The 20,261-nt window shown below is 46.2% G+C and overlaps 2 protein-coding genes across 2 annotated transcripts in view; one reads left to right on the plus strand and one right to left on the minus strand.

The window, feature by feature from the left end:
• LOC149450619 (uncharacterized) overlaps positions 1 to 20,261 on the plus strand; it is a 225,844-nt gene that overhangs the window by 39,658 nt on the left and 165,925 nt on the right. The window lies entirely within an intron of this gene.
• On the minus strand, positions 8,076 to 9,983 carry LOC149450621 (uncharacterized). The gene has a single exon (XM_089691688.1). It carries the CDS (start codon positions 9,922 to 9,924, stop codon positions 8,938 to 8,940), a length of 987 nt encoding a protein of 328 aa, XP_089547814.1. The 5' UTR covers positions 9,925 to 9,983; the 3' UTR covers positions 8,076 to 8,937.

Genomic DNA, 20,261 nt, shown 5'->3' on the forward strand with positions numbered 1-20,261 from the left:
GCCACTTTCAGGTCTCCTCACACTGCTGGTGGGTTCCATTTTGTCATAGGGTGCTGTATGGCCTCCCATTGCTGCTGCCAGGCCCGTAATCTGTCATGGGCCCCTGTACCGCCTCCTCATGCTGCTGCCAGGTCCAGAGTGTGTCATGGGTCCCTGTACGGCCTCCCATTGCTGCTGTCTCCATCGCCACACTCTGCCATGTGCCACTTTCAGGTCTCCTCACACTGCTGGTGGGTTCCATTTTGTCATAGGGTGCTGTATGGCCTCCCATTGCTGCTGCCAGGCCCGTAATCTGCCATGGGCCCCCGTACCGACTCCTCATGCTGCTGCCAGGCCCGTAATCTGTCATGGGCCCCTGTACCGCCTCCTCATGCTGCTGCCAGGTCCAGAGTGTGTCATGGGTCCCTGTACGGCCTCCCATTGCTGCTGTCTCCATCGCCACACTCTGCCATGTGCCACTTTCAGGTCTCCGCACACTGCTGGTGGGTTCCATTTTGTCATAGGGTGCTGTATGGCCTCCCATTGCTGCTGCCAGGCCCGTAATCTGCCATGGGCCCCCGTACCGACTCCTCATGCTGCTGCCAGGCCCGTAATCTGTCATGGGCCCCTGTACCGCCTCCTCATGCTGCTGCCAGGTCCAGAGTGTGTCATGGGTCCCTGTACGGCCTCCCATTGCTGCTGTCTCCATCGCCACACTCTGCCATGAGCCACTTTCAGGTCTCCGCACACTGCTGGTGGGTTCCATTTTGTCATAGGGTGCTGTATGGCATCCCATTGCTGCTTCCAGGCCCGTAATCTGCCATGGGCCCCCGTACCGACTCCTCATGCTGCTGCCAGGCCCGTAATCTGTCATGGGCCCCTGTACCGCCTCCTCATGCTGCTGCCAGGTCCAGAGTGTGTCATGGGTCCCTGTACAGCCTCCCATTGCTGCTGTCTCCATCGCCACACTCTGCCATGTGCCACTTTCAGGTCTCCGCACACTGCTGGTGGGTTCCATTTTGTCATAGGGTGCTGTATGGCCTCCCATTGCTGCTGCCAGGCCCGTAATCTGCCATGGGCCCCCGTACCGACTCCTCATGCTGCTGCCAGGCCCGTAATCTGTCATGGGCCCCTGTACCGCCTCCTCATGCTGCTGCCAGGCCCGTAATCTGTCATGGGCCCCTGTACCACCTCCTCATGCTGCTGCCAGGTCCAGAGTGTGTCATGGGTCCCTGTACGGCCTCCCATTGCTGCTGTCTCCATCGCCACACTCTGCCATGTGCCACTTTCAGGTCTCCACACACTGCTGGTGGGTTCCATTTTGTCATAGGGTGCTGTATGGCCTCCCATTGCTGCTGCCAGGCCCGTAATCTGCCATGGGCCCCCGTACCGACTCCTCATGCTGCTGCCAGGCCCGTAATCTGTCATGGGCCCCTGTACCGCCTCCTCATGCTGCTGCCAGGTCCAGAGTGTGTCATGGGTCCCTGTACGGCCTCCCATTGCTGCTGTCTCCATCGCCACACTCTGCCATGTGCCACTTTCAGGTCTCCGCACACTGCTGGTGGGTTCCATTTTGTCATAGGGTGCTGTATGGCCTCCCATTGCTGCTGCCAGGCCTGTAATCTGCCATGGGCCCCCGTACCGACTCCTCATGCTGCTGCCAGGCCCGTAATCTGTCATGGGCCCCTGTACCGCCTCCTCATGCTGCTGCCAGGTCCAGAGTGTGTCATGGGTCCCTGTACGGCCTCCCATTGCTGCTGTCTCCATCGCCACACTCTGCCATGTGCCACTTTCAGGTCTCCGCACACTGCTGGTGGGTTCCATTTTGTCATAGGGTGCTGTATGGCCTCCCATTGCTGCTGCCAGGCCCGTAATCTGCCATGGGCCCCCGTACCGACTCCTCATGCTGCTGCCAGGCCCGTAATCTGTCATGGGCCCCTGTACCGCCTCCTCATGCTGCTGCCAGGTCCAGAGTGTGTCATGGGTCCCTGTACGGCCTCCCATTGCTGCTGTCTCCATCGCCACACTCTGCCATGAACCACTTTCAGGTATCCGCACACTGCTGGTGGGTTCCATTTTGTCATAGGGTGCTGTATGGCCTCCCATTGCTGCTGCCAGGCCCGTAATCTGCCATGGGCCCCCGTACCGACTCCTCATGCTGCTGCCAGGCCCGTAATCTGTCATGGGCCCCTTTACCGCCTCCTCATGCTGCTGCCAGGTCCAGAGTGTGTCATGGGTCCCTGTACGGCCTCCCATTGCTGCTGTCTCCATCGCCACACTCTGCCATGTGCCACTTTCAGGTCTCCGCACACTGCTGGTGGGTTCCATTTTGTCATAGGGTGCTGTATGGCCTCCCATTGCTGCTGCCTCCACCGCCACACTGTGGCTCCACACTCTGGTTTTGACCCTGTGACTGCCCAAATGAGTGAAGTGTGCGGTGATTCTAAGATCGACGGCACTCATCTGCATGTCATACTGACTGACAGTATTATTTCTCTTCCCCAGCAGACTCCAAGGGCATTTAAATTAAAGGTACAGTGTTCTGCACTAATATAAAGGCTCTCTGAAGCCTAGAAACACCCTTTTATAAGTTAAATTCACAGCGAATATATTCGACTCGAATCAAATTTATTCGCAAATTTGGCGAATCAGCCGAATCGAATTTTTGAATACTTCGCTCATCTCTAGTCAGGAGTATGTGATTTCCATTCCAGAGTACAGAGTGTAGTGGTCAGGAGTATGTGATTTCCATTCCAGAGTACAGAGTGTAGTGGTCAGGAGTATGTGATTTCCATTCCAGAGTACAGAGTGTAGTGGTCAGGAGTATGTGATTTCCATTCCAGAGTACAGAGTGTAGTGGTCAGGAGTATGTGATTTCCATTCCAGAGTACAGTCTAGTGGTCAGGAGTATGTGATTTACATCCCAGAATACAGAGTGTAGTGGTCAGTATGTGATTTACATCCCAGAGTGTAGTGGTCAGGAGTAGATGATATACAGTCCTCATACAGAGTGAAGTAGTCAGAAGTAGTATGTCATGTACAGCGCACAGTGCGTAAGATCATGTCTTATACAGCCCAGCATTTAGAAGTGGTCATTGGTCAGGAACATGTCATACATGGCTCAGCAAAAGGAGTGCAGTGGTTTGGAACATGTCACGTACAGCCCATCATACAGAGTGCAGTGGTCAGGAACATGTCATATACAGCCCTGTGTACAGAGTGCAGTGGTCAGGAGTATATAATATACAGCCTTGTGTACAGAGCGCATTGGCCATGAATATATCATATACAGCCCTGTCTGTACCTGACATCACTTCCCATTTGTACCTAACATCACTTCCTTTCTGTTCCTGACATCACTTCCCGTCTGTACCTGACATCACTTCCTGTCTGTACCTGACATCACTTCCTGTCTGGGTAGAAGGGAGGTCATCACCTGGTGAAGCTCAGAGGAACTGCAGCTCCAAGAAATGTCTCATAGTTTGAACCTTTGTTGTTTCCAAATGTTCTCCATTGATCCTTTCCATGACTGGTTGGTTCCACGACTCTTTAGAGTGGCAGTGAGGTGATGACTCCGGAACTTTCTCTGGGTTCCATCACCAGGCACTGCAATTATACCCGACTGCTGGGAGCCGTCATCTCCTTTCCTACAGTGAAAGTATAATTCTGACATCAGCAGAGAGGTAGTGGGAGGGTGGGATCAGATAAGTACCACCACTGTCCACCAATGCTGGGCGTACACTTTATTCTCACTGACACCAACAATGGAGCTTATTTTATCTCACTGACACCAACAATGGGGCTTATTTTATCTCACTGACACCAACAATGGGGCTTATTTTATCTCACTGACACCAACAATGGGGCTTATTTTATCCCAATGATGGATGTCAAGGAAATCATGCCCACGGTGACTGGGTAACTGGAGTGAGATCCTTGATTGGCAGAGAAGGAATGAGGGTGGAGCTTTCTCTGAATTCTCATCTGTTGACAATTGATGGACTGATCTGAATTCTGTGTGAAATATATCTGGTTGTTAATGATTGGCTGGAAATCAGGCGGTCACACCCCTAACCGATGACTCCTCATCTGTCAGCAGGTTTCCCCCCTGACAGCTGAATGTCCACAAAAGAATTGTCAGCAATTACAAATTGTGGAAAACCCCTCAGAATGTCTCTGAGAAGAAATGATATTTTATCTTCTCTCCAACTCAGACTATATTTGTCTTAGACGTTAGAGGCCCAAAATCCCGAAGTCCCTGCCAGGTCTGAGCTCCAGCCGGATACAATCACCTTCTCCACTCACATAGTTTGCTTTTGTAAATGAAGTGAGTACAGAATTGAGGAAAGCGAGGACACCCGGCAACAATGGGATTCTGTCCTATCTCCTGCACCCGGAGCAAATGAACAACATGTACCAGCCTTCCCAGCCCCATCAATGTACACTGTGGAGGCATCTTGTATGTAGACTCTGGATTCAACAAACCAGCTGCCTGGCCATTCAGGAACGTACCATTGTTCAGCTCTGGGGGGGGGGAACAAACATCTCTCATGGAAAGGAGCTCTGGGGAGTCAACAGACCAATCTTTCATCTATACATATGTTTCCATCTCTCCACATCACTCCATTCTTTTTCTGGACAAAACCATTATAAATATCAGCGACAGATTTACAAATCTAGGATTTTACAATGAGAACACAATGTCACAAAGGGATCTATAAAAGATTTTATCTGGACACAAGATCCCATTGTAAGAAAGGAATTCTGAATATGAACAGCGACTGTTATGTGGGATCCCATTATATTCAGTGCGGGGAAATGTATCTTTTATATTTTACTGAAACCTTAGATAATAAATTACATTTATGTCCCAGAAATTAACTTTACTGTATTTTTAACTGAAATTGTACCTTTCATAAATCATTGCACTAATATTGTGTAAAATAATAAAAATCATAAAACATCAGAACTACTAACAATTTATCCTCTAGTGTGTCTGCTGTTGTGAAGAAATATATATAATATTTGGGGTTTTAAGTAATTTTAAGGTATAAATGGTTTTTAAAACATGTAAACCAAAAAATTAAAAATGTCTCCAGGACTCCATGGACCCCTTCATTCCACACAGTCTCCAGGAACCAGGAAACCACAGAGAAACCAAGTGTCCCCCGACTTCCTCTCCAGGCTGGGATGTCCCCCTGGTTGGGTGCCCCCTACAGTAGAAGAAGCAGACTGCACCTGACTACATCTTCTTTATGCTTTGTCTGATCAGGATGGCGGTCATTTCTCCCTGAACACGAAGCGCCCTAAACACGAGGTAAACGTGGTGCAGCATTGAGCCCCGTCCAGCTGTAGTGTAGACTTTGACAGGCTGCAGGCAGCGGGGCTGGACGCTGTACCTGTGCCTACCAGGTGTATTATAATGCCAGCATTGCACCCACAGGGGCTGGACCCCCCCATGTACAAGGGGCCTAAGAGATACCATCAGCTGGTGTCCCATTCCACCAGACCCCTATAACTGGAAGAGGACATTTTTGGGGGGATGTGTTGTAGAAGAACCCAGACCACGGTATTGTGTGATGAAATTATAATTCAACTTTATTAAATGTGACACTTTAACAACAGAAGAAAAGAGATAAATTGTTGATCTATTTACACCATTTATATAATCTATTCTAAAAAACTGACTAACATATGACACACCCCTCATTAACACAAGCCACGCCCACTTTTGTAACACTCTAAACATCCAAATCCCTGTAAATTCCCAGAAGACACTTTCATCTTTCATCCACAACAAGCTGATTGGGTACAAGAGAACCCCGAGCCCCTCCTGCTCATTCCCACACAACAAGACCATGCCACCATGTACAAGGTGAGAGGACCTGAAGGAGAACAAGACCATGACCACCAGGACCATCGCCTGACTGAAATGGTGTCCTACAGTTGTGCAGAGGTCATCTTCTTTATGTTCCTTGATGGTACGTCTGTGCAAATTCATCCTTGTTTGCAACTTCCCCAACCCCCCAACCTCAGAAATAAACTAATCAGTAGGAAACTTTCTTCTGATGATGATGTCACAAATAATGGAAGCAAACCCTGCAATAAGAAACGCTGCAAACTGTGCAACCAAATCATCCATCAAAAAGTGTCCGACACTCAAAAGGGATCTTCAATATCTCCGGATCATACAGCTGCACCTCTAGTAATGTTGTGTACCTTATCCAGTGCAGAAAATGCAGCAAAGGATCCTATGTTGGTGAAACAGGACAGAAGTTGCAAACAAGGATGAATCTGCACAGACATACCATCAAGGAACATAAAGAAGATGACCTGTGCACACCTGTAGGACACCATTTCACCCAACCAGACCACACAATGGGAGACCTCAATGTTTTAGTACTTAAAGGAAATTTCAAATCCATTCAGGAAAGAAAAACTTTTGAACTAAGAATGATAATTCTATTTGACACAAGAGATAACGGCCTGAATTTGGACATGGGATTCCTCAACCATTATCCAACAGTTTTATGACTATTAGCTGTAGCTTGACCCCCTCTGTGTGAGTGTAGTATCCCCCCCTCCCCCCTCGCTTTGACTGCATCTTATCTCTAGCCTCCTTTTTTTTTTCTTTCATCTCTTCTAACATTCTGCTAACTTTGTGAGTAGTACTGCTTAGACCTTGAAGAAGGAGACATTCCCCGAAAGCTTGTCCTCAAAATTGTATGTTAGTGCAAATAAATAAAAAAAGTATCACGGACAGTACTCAATTGTTTCTATTGAGAAACCATGAAATGTTACTGGCCTGTGATTGGCTCTCCTATTGTTAGTGAAGTAAGTGAGACTCCCCTTGTCGGTGTCATTAATGGAATTTCAGAAACCATGTGAAATGTTTCTTACAAATCCAAAAAGGTGATCCCCTTGGGTAAGTACCCATCCTAATATTCCTGATATGAGTTTGTAGTCCCTGCTACTACAGGAAACATGTGGGCAATCATTTACACCTTTTACAGCAGGACAGTAAATATCAGAACACAATTCAAACAGAAGACCAACAGCAGGAAGTCTGCTAACTGAATGTGTAATGCAATCTGTCATTAGCATTCCCAGAGTTCCCTCTGCAACATAGTTGTATCAGTTGTTGGTCCTGTCTGTAGATCTGTTATTTCTCCACCTTCTGTAACAGGGTGACAACCCTGATCATTCTGCAGGAACATTACACAGCAGCGTTGTCACCCTGTACAGGGAAGTCTTAGATAGATTATAAGTAAGACACACAACAAGTAAAGTCCAACTCCAGCTAACGCTTCTTCAGCAGTTACAGCAACAGGATTTCTATTAGGTTCAACCCCCCATATGAATGGAAGTTGACAGTTGTAAGCACCCCCAGCAGTGTTATATGGTGTTTTCTACCCCCCCAACTTTAATTTTTTCCAAATAGCTTGGCCTTCTACATGAAGCAGAAAAAAACAGATCTACTGGGAGGGTCAACAGGTAATAAAAATGTTACAAGGGGAGACTCAGAAAACATAAAACGTTTATGCTAATGACAGATTGCACCATTTATGTAATTATTGATTTTGCCCATTGTTACACTTTAGTGTCGATGTCTTAGCATTTCCAGGAATAATTAGTGCTCTTTGCACACTTTGCCCCAAAAAGGGACCCGTTCATTCAGAGTCATTGAGGTGAACCCCAATAAGAGGAATTTCAGTCCCCCAGAAGAAGTGGTAGGAATATGACCGCACACTTAGCACTTTGTAAGTTCAGATCTCTTGCAGTTGTACCCTGTGAATAGTTTATGGAGATGAGCAATAGCTGGAGAAAAAAAAAATAATGACATCCAATCTTCACCTGATAGAATCCCTTTTGAGAAAACCAGATGAAACATAAGTGGCCAGCTGGGATTAGGTGATACTGTTGAATATGTCCCCTAAAACAGCATTAACTCCATGTTGGAAGGCCTACACCAGCTTAAGAAGTTACTCTCTAACCAAACATAGACCTCTATCTGGCTGGTATCTCAGCTACAGACCTGCCTGCAAAGATGTCATCCATGAGAGGAGATGGAACATGGAAAGGAGGCATTGATCATGGGAGAGAGGGGGTACATGTAATGGGAGGTGTGGACAAGGTGGGCTTAGCTGGAACCCTCAAGCCTAGCTCATGGTGTATCAATTCTCAAAAGAACATGGATTGGACTCTCCTAATGAGGTTTCAGAGGCTTGGCAAGAAGCCATTGGACCCCATCCTAGACTCTGGTACTGAGGCATTGTTGGTCATGTATTGGTTGGTCAGATTCTGGCAATGAAGAAAACACATGGGAACATAGCTCAGTTAGTGAATGATGAAAATGCATTACATGTTCAGTCAATGCTCCATAAAAAAGGATAAAGATGAGAATGATGAGGAATACAGTTCAGTCATTGCTGCTTGTCTGAAGAAATGTCCAAAGGTGAAATATTGACAGGCCTTCTAGGTGTGTTTCTGAAGGACATAAGCACTAAACCCGATGAATCCGATCATTAGAGTCCTGTTTGTTCAAATTTTTTTTTTTTTAAGTAACATCATGTCTTCCTTAGTTTGTGGGAAGACATTGGGCCTGTGAATCTAATAGGACATTCTGAACATTGATATGGCTTCTCTCCAGTATGAACCCTCTCATGTATGACAAGGTTTCCTCTCCGTTTAAAAGTTTTATCACATTCAGAACACTAATATGGCTGCTCTACAGTGTGGACCCTCTGGTGTACTATGAGAACTGACTTCTGTGTAAATGTTTTATCACATTCAGAACACTAATGTGGTTTCTCTCCAGTGTGGATCATCTGGTGTATGATAAGATATGACTTCCATGTAAAAGCTTTGTCACATTCAGAACACTGATATGACTTCTCTCCAGTGTGAACCGTCTGGTGTATGATAAGCTCTTTCTTGGTTAAAAAAGCTTTGTCACATTCAGAACAGATATGGCTTCTCTCCAGTGTGCATCCTCTGGTGCCTGATAAAATATGACTTATGTGCAAAAGCTTTGTCACATTCAGAACACTGATATGACTTCTCTCCAGTGTGAATCCTCTGGTGTGTGTTTAGACTTGACTTCTGTGTAAAAGCTTTATCACATTCAGAACACTGATATGACTTCTCTCCAGTGTGAATCCTCTTGTGTCTGATAAGATGTGACCTCCTTGTAAAAGCTTTGTCACATTCAGAACACTGATATGACTTCTCTCCAGTGTGAATCCTCTGGTGTATGATAAGATTTGACTTCTGTGTAAAAGCTTTGCCACACTCAGAACACTGATATGGCTTCTCTCCAGTGTGGATCATCTGGTGTGATATAAGATCTGACTTCTGTGTAAAAGCTTTGTCACATTCAGAACACTGATATAGCTTCTCTCCAGTGTGAATCCTCTGGTGTGTGATAAGATATGACTTCTGTGTAAACACTTTGTCACATTCAGAACACTGATATGACTTCTCTCCAGTGTGAATCCTCTGGTGTGTGATAAGATATGACTTCCATGTAAAAGCTTTGCCACATTCAGAACACTGATATGACTTCTCTCCAGTGTGAATCCTCTGGTGTCTGATAAGATGTGACTTCCATGTAAAAGCTTTGTCACATTCAGAACACTGATATGGCTTCTCTCCAGTGTGAACCTTCTGGTGTGTGATAAGATGTGACTTCTGTGTAAACACTTTGTCACATTCAGAACACTGATATGACTTCTCTCCAGTGTGAATCCTCTGGTGTATGATAAGACATGACTTCTGTGTAAACACTTTGTCACATTCAGAACACTGATATGACTTCTCTCCAGTGTGAATCCTCTGGTGTCTGATAAGCTGTGACTTCCATGTAAAAGCTTTGTCACATTCAGAACACTGATATGGCTTCTCTCCAGTGTGAACCTTCTGGTGTGTGATATGTTTTGCCTCCATTGTAAAATCTTTGTCACGTTCCAAAAAGAAATAGCTTGAAATGACTCCTCTTATGTATACATGGGTTGGACTTTACTGTAAAGCAATTGTCACATCCAGAACACTGAAATGACTTTTCTCATGTTGTCCTCTGAGGTTGGATCAGTGTTGAAGAGGACCCAAAGCACTTATGACATTTAGAACACTGATATGACTTGTGTCCTGTGTGACTCCTCCAGTGAACTGCAATTAAAACTTTCAGTCAATTAAGACACCCAGATGTTTGGTTTCCCATGTGACTGAGTTGTATTCACGAGGACCAGCATGACCAAAAACGTGGTTCATCAATCCACCTGTACAGAAAGAAAAATACAAATCAGAATTCTATATAAAAGGGCTAAAGTTGGTTTTTATTTTTAATGATCATTAATAAATATATCTTATATATCCTCGCAGGCTGTGTCAGTATTATGGTTGTCCTCAAAGGGCCAGTTGTAACTGTAAGACTAGATGTCCAGAGCACCTCACCCCCCCCCCCCATTACATCAGATGCCAAGAACCCCACACCCTCCCTAACATCACCGTGCACATCCTTTGGGAGCAGAGCGGGAAAGCAGAAAGTGCAGGGTCTGGAGGAGGACCAGAGGAGAAGTTGACTCAATTACTAGAGTCTGCTGAATGCTGAGACCAAAGGAGGTGGAGATGAGGGGATGCTGCAGCTGCACTGAGAGGTGCAGGATTTGGCAGAGGAGTTCTTTTCTCCTCTCTGCTGCTGACTGCTGAGACAAGGTGGGGGAGGAGACAAGGGGGTACCTGCAGGAGAGGTGTAAGGGCTACATGAAATAACTTAGAGGGCAGGATCTGGATGCAGGTGTTTGACACCTGTGTTATATATATAGAAAGCATATGTACATCATCATTTGTATATATACTGTATATATATATAAAATATTTTTTTTGAATTAAACTAAATTGTATTATTTAAGTTTTTAAGTGCACACAGTATATCCAACATTCAGCCCAGACAATGGAGTCATACATTCTCATGTATAAGCAGTTGTGGCAATGTTACAGATCATACAGAACAATAACTTGCTTTGTCTCTGGTGTCACTTTTACTTTCTATAAACAAATGAAAAGAGAAAAAAGAAGTAACGTAGAACAATTCACCTGTACATGGCAAGTAACTCTCCCCAGTACATACATAGATAGCTGACTCCGTTCAAGTAGGCCTGTGTCTACAGGATCATACACCAAGTATCGGCCTCCAATGTAGTCACCATTTAGTAGGGTACAATTGGCCGGGTCCATTTTTAGGGGCCTAAAAAAGTTAAACCTATAAAAACCTATGACAAATGAAGTATGGGGAGTGAGTACCGGAGTATCCAGCCAGTTCTGCCAGAGAGCCATAAGTCTCCTAGGAGAAGTTAGGTTTTCATGTATTATTATGGGGTTCACCTGCTCAATCCATGCCTGGTGGGAGTATGAGTTGATAACCAGAATGCTTGGATTCGATTTGCAGGTTCGTTCAGAAAGTGCATCTAAGGATCCAAAAATTGGAAGCTTAATCTCAGCTAGGGAGAGACTTTGTTCAATTAAAAGAAAAACTTCAAAGACAGGTGAGAAAAATGTAAATGAGAAGCTGAGAGAGGAGCTAAAAACACTAAAAATACCCCCAAAGATCTATCCTAGAAATTCAGTCTAAAATGTAACAATTACACCAAGAAAACCCTCAACTGAGGGAAGAGATAATGACACCAAAGATACAAATGGAGCTCAACAACCAGGAAAGAGAATCAAAGAGGATGATTTATACAAAGTACCCATCAAGGAACAACAGACCGGTGAGACCAATCAGCTTCCGAAATGTAACAAGACAAAGACCAGCAATAGCCAAGACAACTCTACTAATCCTGAGACCACAAATAGTGATGGCCGAACACCCCCCTGTTCAGGTCGCGGTCAAACATCCGAACCTACAGAATGTTCTACAGTGAATGTCGAACACGAAGGACTGAGAGGTGTCTTACCGCATCTGAGTATGAAGATACGGCTCAGTTACTAATATCCGGCATGAGTTCTATGATGAAGTCACGCGGTATTTTAGTAGTGAGACATTCATTCATGTTCCTGGTGTCAGTGGGGTTTCCTGCTGACAGCTGAATGTCAAAAGAATTGTCAGCACTGCCCATCAATTAAAAAAAAGCAAGCCCATCGAGACTGGTATGGATTTTGAGAGGAACCTTCCAGACAATTTTTTTTTAACCCCTTCCATACCGGGCACTTTTACCCCCTTCCTGCCCAGGCCGATTTTCAGGTTTCAGCGCTCTCACACTTTGAATGACAATTGCGCGGTCATACAACATTGTACCCAAACTAAAATGTTATCATTTTCTTCACACAACTAGAGCTTTCTTCTGGTGGTATTTAATCACTGCTGCAGTTTTTATTTTTTTGCTAAATTAACGAAAAACAACCAAAAATTTTGAAAAAACACATTTTTCTTTGTTTCTGTTATAAAAGTTTGCAAATAAATAATTGTTCTTCATAAATTTAGGACGAGATGTATTCTGCTACATGTCTTTGGTGAAAATAACCCAAATTAGGATGTATTTTTTAGTCTGTAGGGAAGTTATAGAGTTTACAAACTATGGGAGATATCTGAATATTGATCAATCCTGAAGTACTGACAGCCAATCTAATTTCTTGAGGACCAAGAATGTCAGAACAGTACAGATATCCCCCAAATGTCAGGACAGTACAAATATCCCCCAATTGTCAGAACAGTACAGATATCCCCCAAATGTCAGGACAGTACAGATATCCCCTAAATGTCAGGACGGTACAGATATCCCCCAAATGTCAGAACGGTACATATATCCCCCAAATGTCAGGACGGTACAGATATCCCCCAAATGTCAGGACAGTACAGATATCCCCCAAATGTCAGAATGGTACAGATATCCCCCAAATGTCAGAACAGTACAGATATCCCCCAAATGTCAGGACAGGACAGATATCCCCCAAATGACCCCTTTTTGCAAATTACACAGTCCAACGTACTTCATAAGAGGCATGGCGAGTTTTTTGAAGTTGTATTTTTTTTGTCAGAATTTTTCGGAAAACGAAAAAATAAAAAAAATTATTTTCACTATGTTTTTACATACTGTCACCAGTGCAGTACAGCATCATCATATAACTGGCATGGCGGTGATCAGGGACACTGACTGGCGACAGTATGAAAAAAAAAAAATATATATATATATATATATATTTTTTTTTTTTAATTATTATTTTTAATTTTTTATTAATTTTTTTTCTTTTTTAATATTTTTTTTTATATTTTACTATGTCCAAAGTAGTACAATGTTACCATAGTAACATTGTACTACTTTGGGGAAGTGATCAGTATTTTTTTTTTTTTTTACACAATGTGCTTATAGCAAAGAATTACTTTGCTATAAGCAAGCATTTACCTGAATGACATCAATTCATTCAGGGTTTTTTTTTTTTTGTGCTTAGCTGTGATTTGGACACAGATAGTCACATGACATGTGCATGTGATCGCTGTGACCATTCACAGCTAGACACACTAGTATACAATGGATGGCATGAATGAAGCCATCCATTGTATACAACTGTCATGTGACCTGCTGTGATTGGTCACAGCAGGTCACATGGTACCAGCAACGGGGCTGGTACACAGATCTGTCATCGGCCATGTTCGAGGTACACGGCCGGTGACAGATTGCGCTGCTGCGCGCTCTGCAAGTGCAAAAACTGTGCATGTGCGGGAGGACGCCACCCGGAAATCTACTGCCTTTTTCTGGCCACCAAATAGCTATTGGCCGGATGGCTATTGGTTAAAAATGGCATGGGGGTCCCCCCAAAATCCATACCAGACCCTTATCTAAGTATGCAGCCTGGCAGGTCAGGAAAAGGGTGGAGAGTGCCCCCCTTCCTGAACCATACCAGGACACATGCCCTCAACATGGGGAGGTGCTTTGGGTCAGGAGCCCCCCAAAGCACCTTGTCCACATATTGATGGGGACAAGGGCCTCTTTCCCACAACTGTGTCCTGTGGTTGTGGGGGTCTGCAGCCTGGGGGCTTATTAGAATCTGAAAGCCCCCTTTAACAAGGGGACCCCAAGATCCCAGCACCTCGCCTATGTGAATGAGTTGGCGGTATATGATACTGCTATCCATTCACAAAAAAAAGTGTAGTGTAAAAAGTGATAGGAGTCAATCTTTGACAAGTCCTTTATTAAAAATAAACATTTTAAAAAAAATGTCCCCCAAAGTAGATCCAACATCAATCACGATCCTGCCACCACCGCTACCCAAAAAAGGGGGAAAAAGCTCTGCTTGCGACACTGGCTCCCGACTGTCTGACAGCTGGGGCCATGACAACAGTTTTTATATACCCCACCCCCTTGTGACATCACCACACGCTGTGATTGGTCAAAGTATTACACCTGACTTGTGGTTAGGTGCATTGCTTTGTCCAATCACAATGCACTGTCAGGGTGCAGTGCATTGTGGGGCGCGGTGGGCAAACAGCCCACTGAACACCCGTACTTTTTGTGTTTGCCGAACACATGAACGGCCCATGTTCAAATCAAACTTAGGTTCAACTGGAACATGAAGCCCATCCCTACAAACAAACAGTCATCAAACCACAAGAACAGCCAACAAACTCCGGATTCTTTTTGTTAATAATAGACTCCAATGGGAAATATCTAAACACCAAACGGCTCTTCCCAGGAACAAGAGACAACAAAATTCAAGTCCAACAACTGAACAAGCGATAGGAGTCATCAATGATCCGTATTTCACCAACCCCAAACATATCATCATACACACCGACCCAAACATATCATCATACACACCGACCCAAACGTATCATCATACACACCGACCCAAACATATCATCATACACACCGACCCAAACATATCATCATACACACCGACCCAAACATATCATCATACACACCGACCCAAACATATCATCATACACACCGACCCAAACATATCATCATACACACCGACCCAAACATATCATCATACACACCGACCCAAACATATCATCATACACACCGACCCAAACGTATCATCATACACACTGACCCAAACATATCATCATACACACCGACCCCAAACATATCATCATACACACCGACCCAAACATATCATCATACACACCGACCCAAACATATCATCATACACACAGACCCAAACGTATCATCATACACACCGACCCAAACGTATCATCATACACACCGACCCAAACGTATCATCATACACACAGACCCAAACATATCATCATACACACCGACCCAAACATATCATCATACACACAGACCCAAACGTATCATCATACACACCGACCCAAACGTATCATCATACACACCGACCCAAACGTATCATCATACACACAGACCCAAACATATCATCATACACACCGACCCAAACATATCATCATACACACCGACCCAAACATATCATCATACACACCGACCCAAACATATCATCATACACACAGACCCAAACATATCATCATACACACCGACCCAAACATATCATCATACACACCGACCCAAACATATCATCATACACACCGACCCAAACATATCATCATACACACCGACCCAAACATATCATCATACACACCGACCCAAACATATCATCATACACACCGACCCAAACATATCATCATACACACCGACCCAAACATCCTCCAGGGACAAAAGGAAGCCTCTGAGAATAAACTATTACAACTAACAGAGACCGCACAACAAAAATGTCCTCACTCCAACATCATACTGTCCTCCCTAATTCCAAGGATGGACATAACAAACAATAGAAAACTCAGCGAATCAACACAGAGCTGGCAGATAAAACCAGGTCAGAGCCTACCATTCACCTGACACAACATCATCCCATCATGACCCAACACCTCTATGACTACAAACACCTCAACTAACAAGGGGGCAGTCAACTAGCAAGAGAACCCAAAGACATTGTACTGAATGGAACTCACAACCCGGGATCTGGCACAAACCATCTCAGATGGACACAATGGGGCTGATTTACTAAAACTGGAGTGTGCAAAATCTGGGGCAGCTGTGCATGGGGGCCAATCAGGGTCTGACTTCAGCTTGTTCAATTAAGCTTTGACATAGCTGATTGGTTCCTATGCAGAGCTGCACCAGACTTTGCTCTCTCCAGTGTCTCATTGTCATCACATGCTGTGTCCATAATGACCACCCATCCCCCCTTATCAGCTGGCTTCAATGTTATATCTCCCCTTGCTGCTAATGATGGCAATGCACCTTTCTCCTCAATGGTCCCATTATTAGGATATGACCCCAGAGTTCCTGATTATAGACTGTCATACTTTACCATCTTTATCATCCAAATGAAGAAACATTTCTGCTGCTGCATATGTAGTGGGTGGTGGAAACTTCCATTTTGTCTGTAAACCTCAGACAGACCTACTCAGTGGTGTGACTACAGATGATCCCTCAATATCACCTCTCCAAGAATAATGTCCCTTCTATCTAATATTCCTGACACATCTATACAAGTCCTGTGCCAACAAAAACTTCTTCATGATACCTTTAGGGCTAAAGCCCAAACCTTTCCCCAGAAGGTCCATCTTACCCGATGTCAGTCCAGCTGAGGAGAAGGTGACAATTCCGTCTATTTCTGTTGATGATGAATCATCTGTTGGGATGGTTGGATGAGTGGGAGATCCCTTGTTGTAGCGTTGATGTTTCCTACCTCCCCTGTGGCCGGATCTCTTCTGTTTCCTTGATTCTGATGTACAAAACGAGGCCGGTGTTGTCCCTCTATAGATCCCAACAATGTGCCTCCAGCAGAGGAAGGAAGTGATGGGTCAGAGGCTGTAGAAGAAGCTCTAGTGAGCAGTCTAGATGGACGAGGTGAGTCTTGTGTAGGTGGTGCTCCAAGAGTACGCCTGATTAGTAGACGTTTAGATGTTGGACTCCTTCAGCTGCTCGGCTGACAATGCAGACTGCAGTGTAGACTCCACCTGTGTGATCTGTACAGCCAGAACAGGTTCTTCCTTCTGGAGAAATGAAACTCAGAGAACAATGGAGCTTCTGTTTAGGACTTGTGTAAACAGACCATTGAACTCCTCCCTGTCCACAAACAAAGCTGGGGCCAGTTTACCTCCTAGCCCCCGTATAATAAGCTGTGCTTTCTAAGATTCAGCTAAAGCTATCTTTTTACATAGACAAGACAGTTGTCTTTTTAGGAACTTCTCAGGAGGACTTTGATCTGGTGTCATTTACCCAAAAAACCCTTCCCGTCCTCCACTAAGAACACCCCCTTTCTCCCCCCATAGAGGACACCCCTCCCCCACTAAAGACACCCTCTCCACTGAAGATACCTATTCCTCTCTTTTCCTCCTCTGAAGACACCCCTTCCCCTCCTTTCCTGCACTGGGGACACCCTTACCCTTCTGAGGACACTCTCTCCCTTAGTGTTGTCACCCCTCCCCCACTCAAGACACTCTTTCCACTGAGATCACCCCCTCCAGTTTAAGAAGCTCCGGGTAGTTCTGGTTATTAAGGATACGTGTGAATGTGGTAAAACCTTGAGATTGGAAATAATATTTGGCCTTGCTCCAAATTCTGTCAATCAGTGCTAGAGTGGGGAACTGTGCTAGGGCTTTGAACTCACCTACTTCCAGGCATTCCTCTAAATGATCTGTGGACACAATCCTTAGAAGAAGTGAACTGACCAGGTCTGGGTGTGTATTGTCCCGCCAGGCTGGAAAGTGTTGTAACTGGGCCACAATATAATAAAGAGAAGGATTGGGAACCTCGGGGCCTCCCATATATTTAGCCTCCTGTAGAGTTTCTAGTTCAATCCGAGGCGTGGCATCCACCAGATTAAGGAGCCAAACACCATATCCAATCTTCTAAAGATCAGTATAGGAATCCAAACAGGGATGTTGTGCAGAATATAAAGTCATTGAGGGGCCCAGATCATCTTGATTAAGTTACACCTCCCTACCACGGATCGAGGGAGTTTAGTCCAGCTAGTTGTTTTCTGTTGAAATCTTTTAATGAATGGAGGTCAGTTTAGATCTGTATATTTCGATAGAGTGGGATGAATGATAATACCCAGATATATAAAGGAGGCCACTATTTCCATCCTCACAGCTTCAGGTGGTATGGGATGTGTAAGGGTGTCCAGTGGGAGAAGGGTGGACTTATCCCAATTTATTGAGAAGCCGGAGAAGGAGCCAAATTCACTGATTAATGTCATTAGGTGTGTCAATGACACGCAAATGTATCACCCAAAAACAGAAGGGTGTCATCGTCATAGAACGCTACTTTCTCCATCTGCTCTCCTCTACAAAAACCATTTACCCGGATCCTCTCCAATGGCAGCCACCAGAGGTTCTATCACTATAGCGAATAACAGCGGGGAGAGAGGACAGCCCTGCCGTGTTCCTCTGCCTAGTGTGAATGAGATGGACAGGGCATTGTTAACCCGAATGGGCACAATAGAATAATTAAATCCACAAAATGAAAGTGTTCCCCAGGATTACATTTCACAAAGACTTGCCAAAGGTATCGCCATTCTACACTGCCAAACACCTTAGCAGCATCAGGAGACAAAATCACCGTCACCCATTGTCACGGACTGCCAGTGCCTCTCCCATCCCCCGCCATATCCCTCCACCCCTCCCTTCCCCCTTGCACATTCTGAAGTCTGGGGAGCTTCCATGGACAATGCTGGGCTGGCCGTTGCTGAGGCAACCTAGCCGCGTCCCACTTGATTTTCAAAACTCTCGCACAGGAAGTAGCCCTTCTCTCTCTGCTCCTGTCCATGCGGCTGGAACCATATTGCTCCCAGAAAGATGCTGGGAGGCTCGGGTGAGGGGGACTGAGCCTCCCCAGCCATTCCCCCTGCAGACCCCAAAAGGTCAGGACTGTAGCCCTCTACAATACCCCAGGGTTGGGAGTCTCCACAGCTCTGCATGAGCCTTCTCCTCAAAGGTCAGACCCCACAGCTGAGGCCCTGCCAGTCTGTAAGCCTGTCTACTGGGCACCCTTACACCCTGTCTGCTGCTGAGTGCCTGAGAGCTGCTGCTGAGGGAGTCTGCACACTGTCCGTGGCTGCGTGTCCCTGGAGGCTGTCTGCTGCTGAGTGCCCTGGGAGCTGCTGCTGTCTGCTGATCACTGGTTGTCCCTAGAATGCTGACCGCTGCTCATCCCTGTCTGGAGCCGCCTGCCGCTGAGGGTCTGCAAGCTGCTTACCGTGAGTGTCCTGAACTGTCCCCGCTGTGTGCACTGACCACCCATGTCCTGAACTGTCCCCGCTGTGTGCACCGACCACCCGTGTCCTGAACTGTCCTTGTTGTGTGCACTGACCACCTGTGTCCTGAACTGTTCCTGTTGTGTGCACCGACCACCATGTCCTGAACTGTCCCTGTTGTGCGCACTGACCACCTGTGTCCTGAACTGTGTCGGCTGTGCGCACCGACCACCCGTGTTCTGAACTGTCCCCGATGTGTGCACCGACCACCCGTGTCCTGAACTGTCCCTGTTGTGCGCACCGACCACCCGTGTTCTGAACTGTCTCCGCTGTGTGCACCGACCACCCATGTCCTGAACCGTCCCTGTTGTGCGCACTGACCACCTGTGTCCTGAACGGTGCCTACTGTGTGCACCGACCACCCGTGTTCTGAACTGTTCCCGGTGTGTGCACCGACCACTCGTGTCCTGAACTGTCTCCGCTGTGTGTGCACTGACCACCCGTGTCCTGATGGCATGCCCGGAGTATAGCTACCTGTGGTGCCCCTGAGTGTTTGAGCCATCGCTACCCGTTGAGTCCCCGTGAACCCAATGACCCTAGAAAGCTGGGTGGGAGCTGTGCTGTGGCCAGTCTCCACAGCTAGAGTCCCGTTGAGTCCCCGAGGCCCCTGCCCAGGGGTAGATTGCCGCCTGTTGCTCGAGACCCCTGCCCAGGGGTAGATTGCCCCTTGTTGCCCAAGGCCCCTGCCCAGTGGTAGGTTGCCGCCTGTTGCTTGAGGCCCCTGACCAGTGGTAGGTTGCCGCCTGTTGCCCGAGGCCCCTGCCCAGTGGTAGGTTGCCGCCTGTTGCCCGAGGCCCCTGCTTAGTGGTAGGTTGCCGCCTGTTGCCCGAGTCTCCAATCCGCTGTCCAGTCACGGAGGGAGCTCGGCTGAGGCCCCAAGCCTAGGGGGGAGATTGCCTGCCTGTCGCTGAAGACCCCCCGTGCCTGGAATCGTCCCTGGTTTGCGCACACATCACCCTCCCTGCCATTTCCCCATTGAGTGTCTGTCAATTTGTTGCTTCAAT

This window comes from Staurois parvus, unplaced genomic scaffold, assembly GCF_062004578.1.
Source record: "Staurois parvus isolate SC_StPar_1 unplaced genomic scaffold, SC_StPar_1.0 ptg000569l, whole genome shotgun sequence".
Taxonomy (NCBI): domain Eukaryota; kingdom Metazoa; phylum Chordata; class Amphibia; order Anura; family Ranidae; genus Staurois; species Staurois parvus.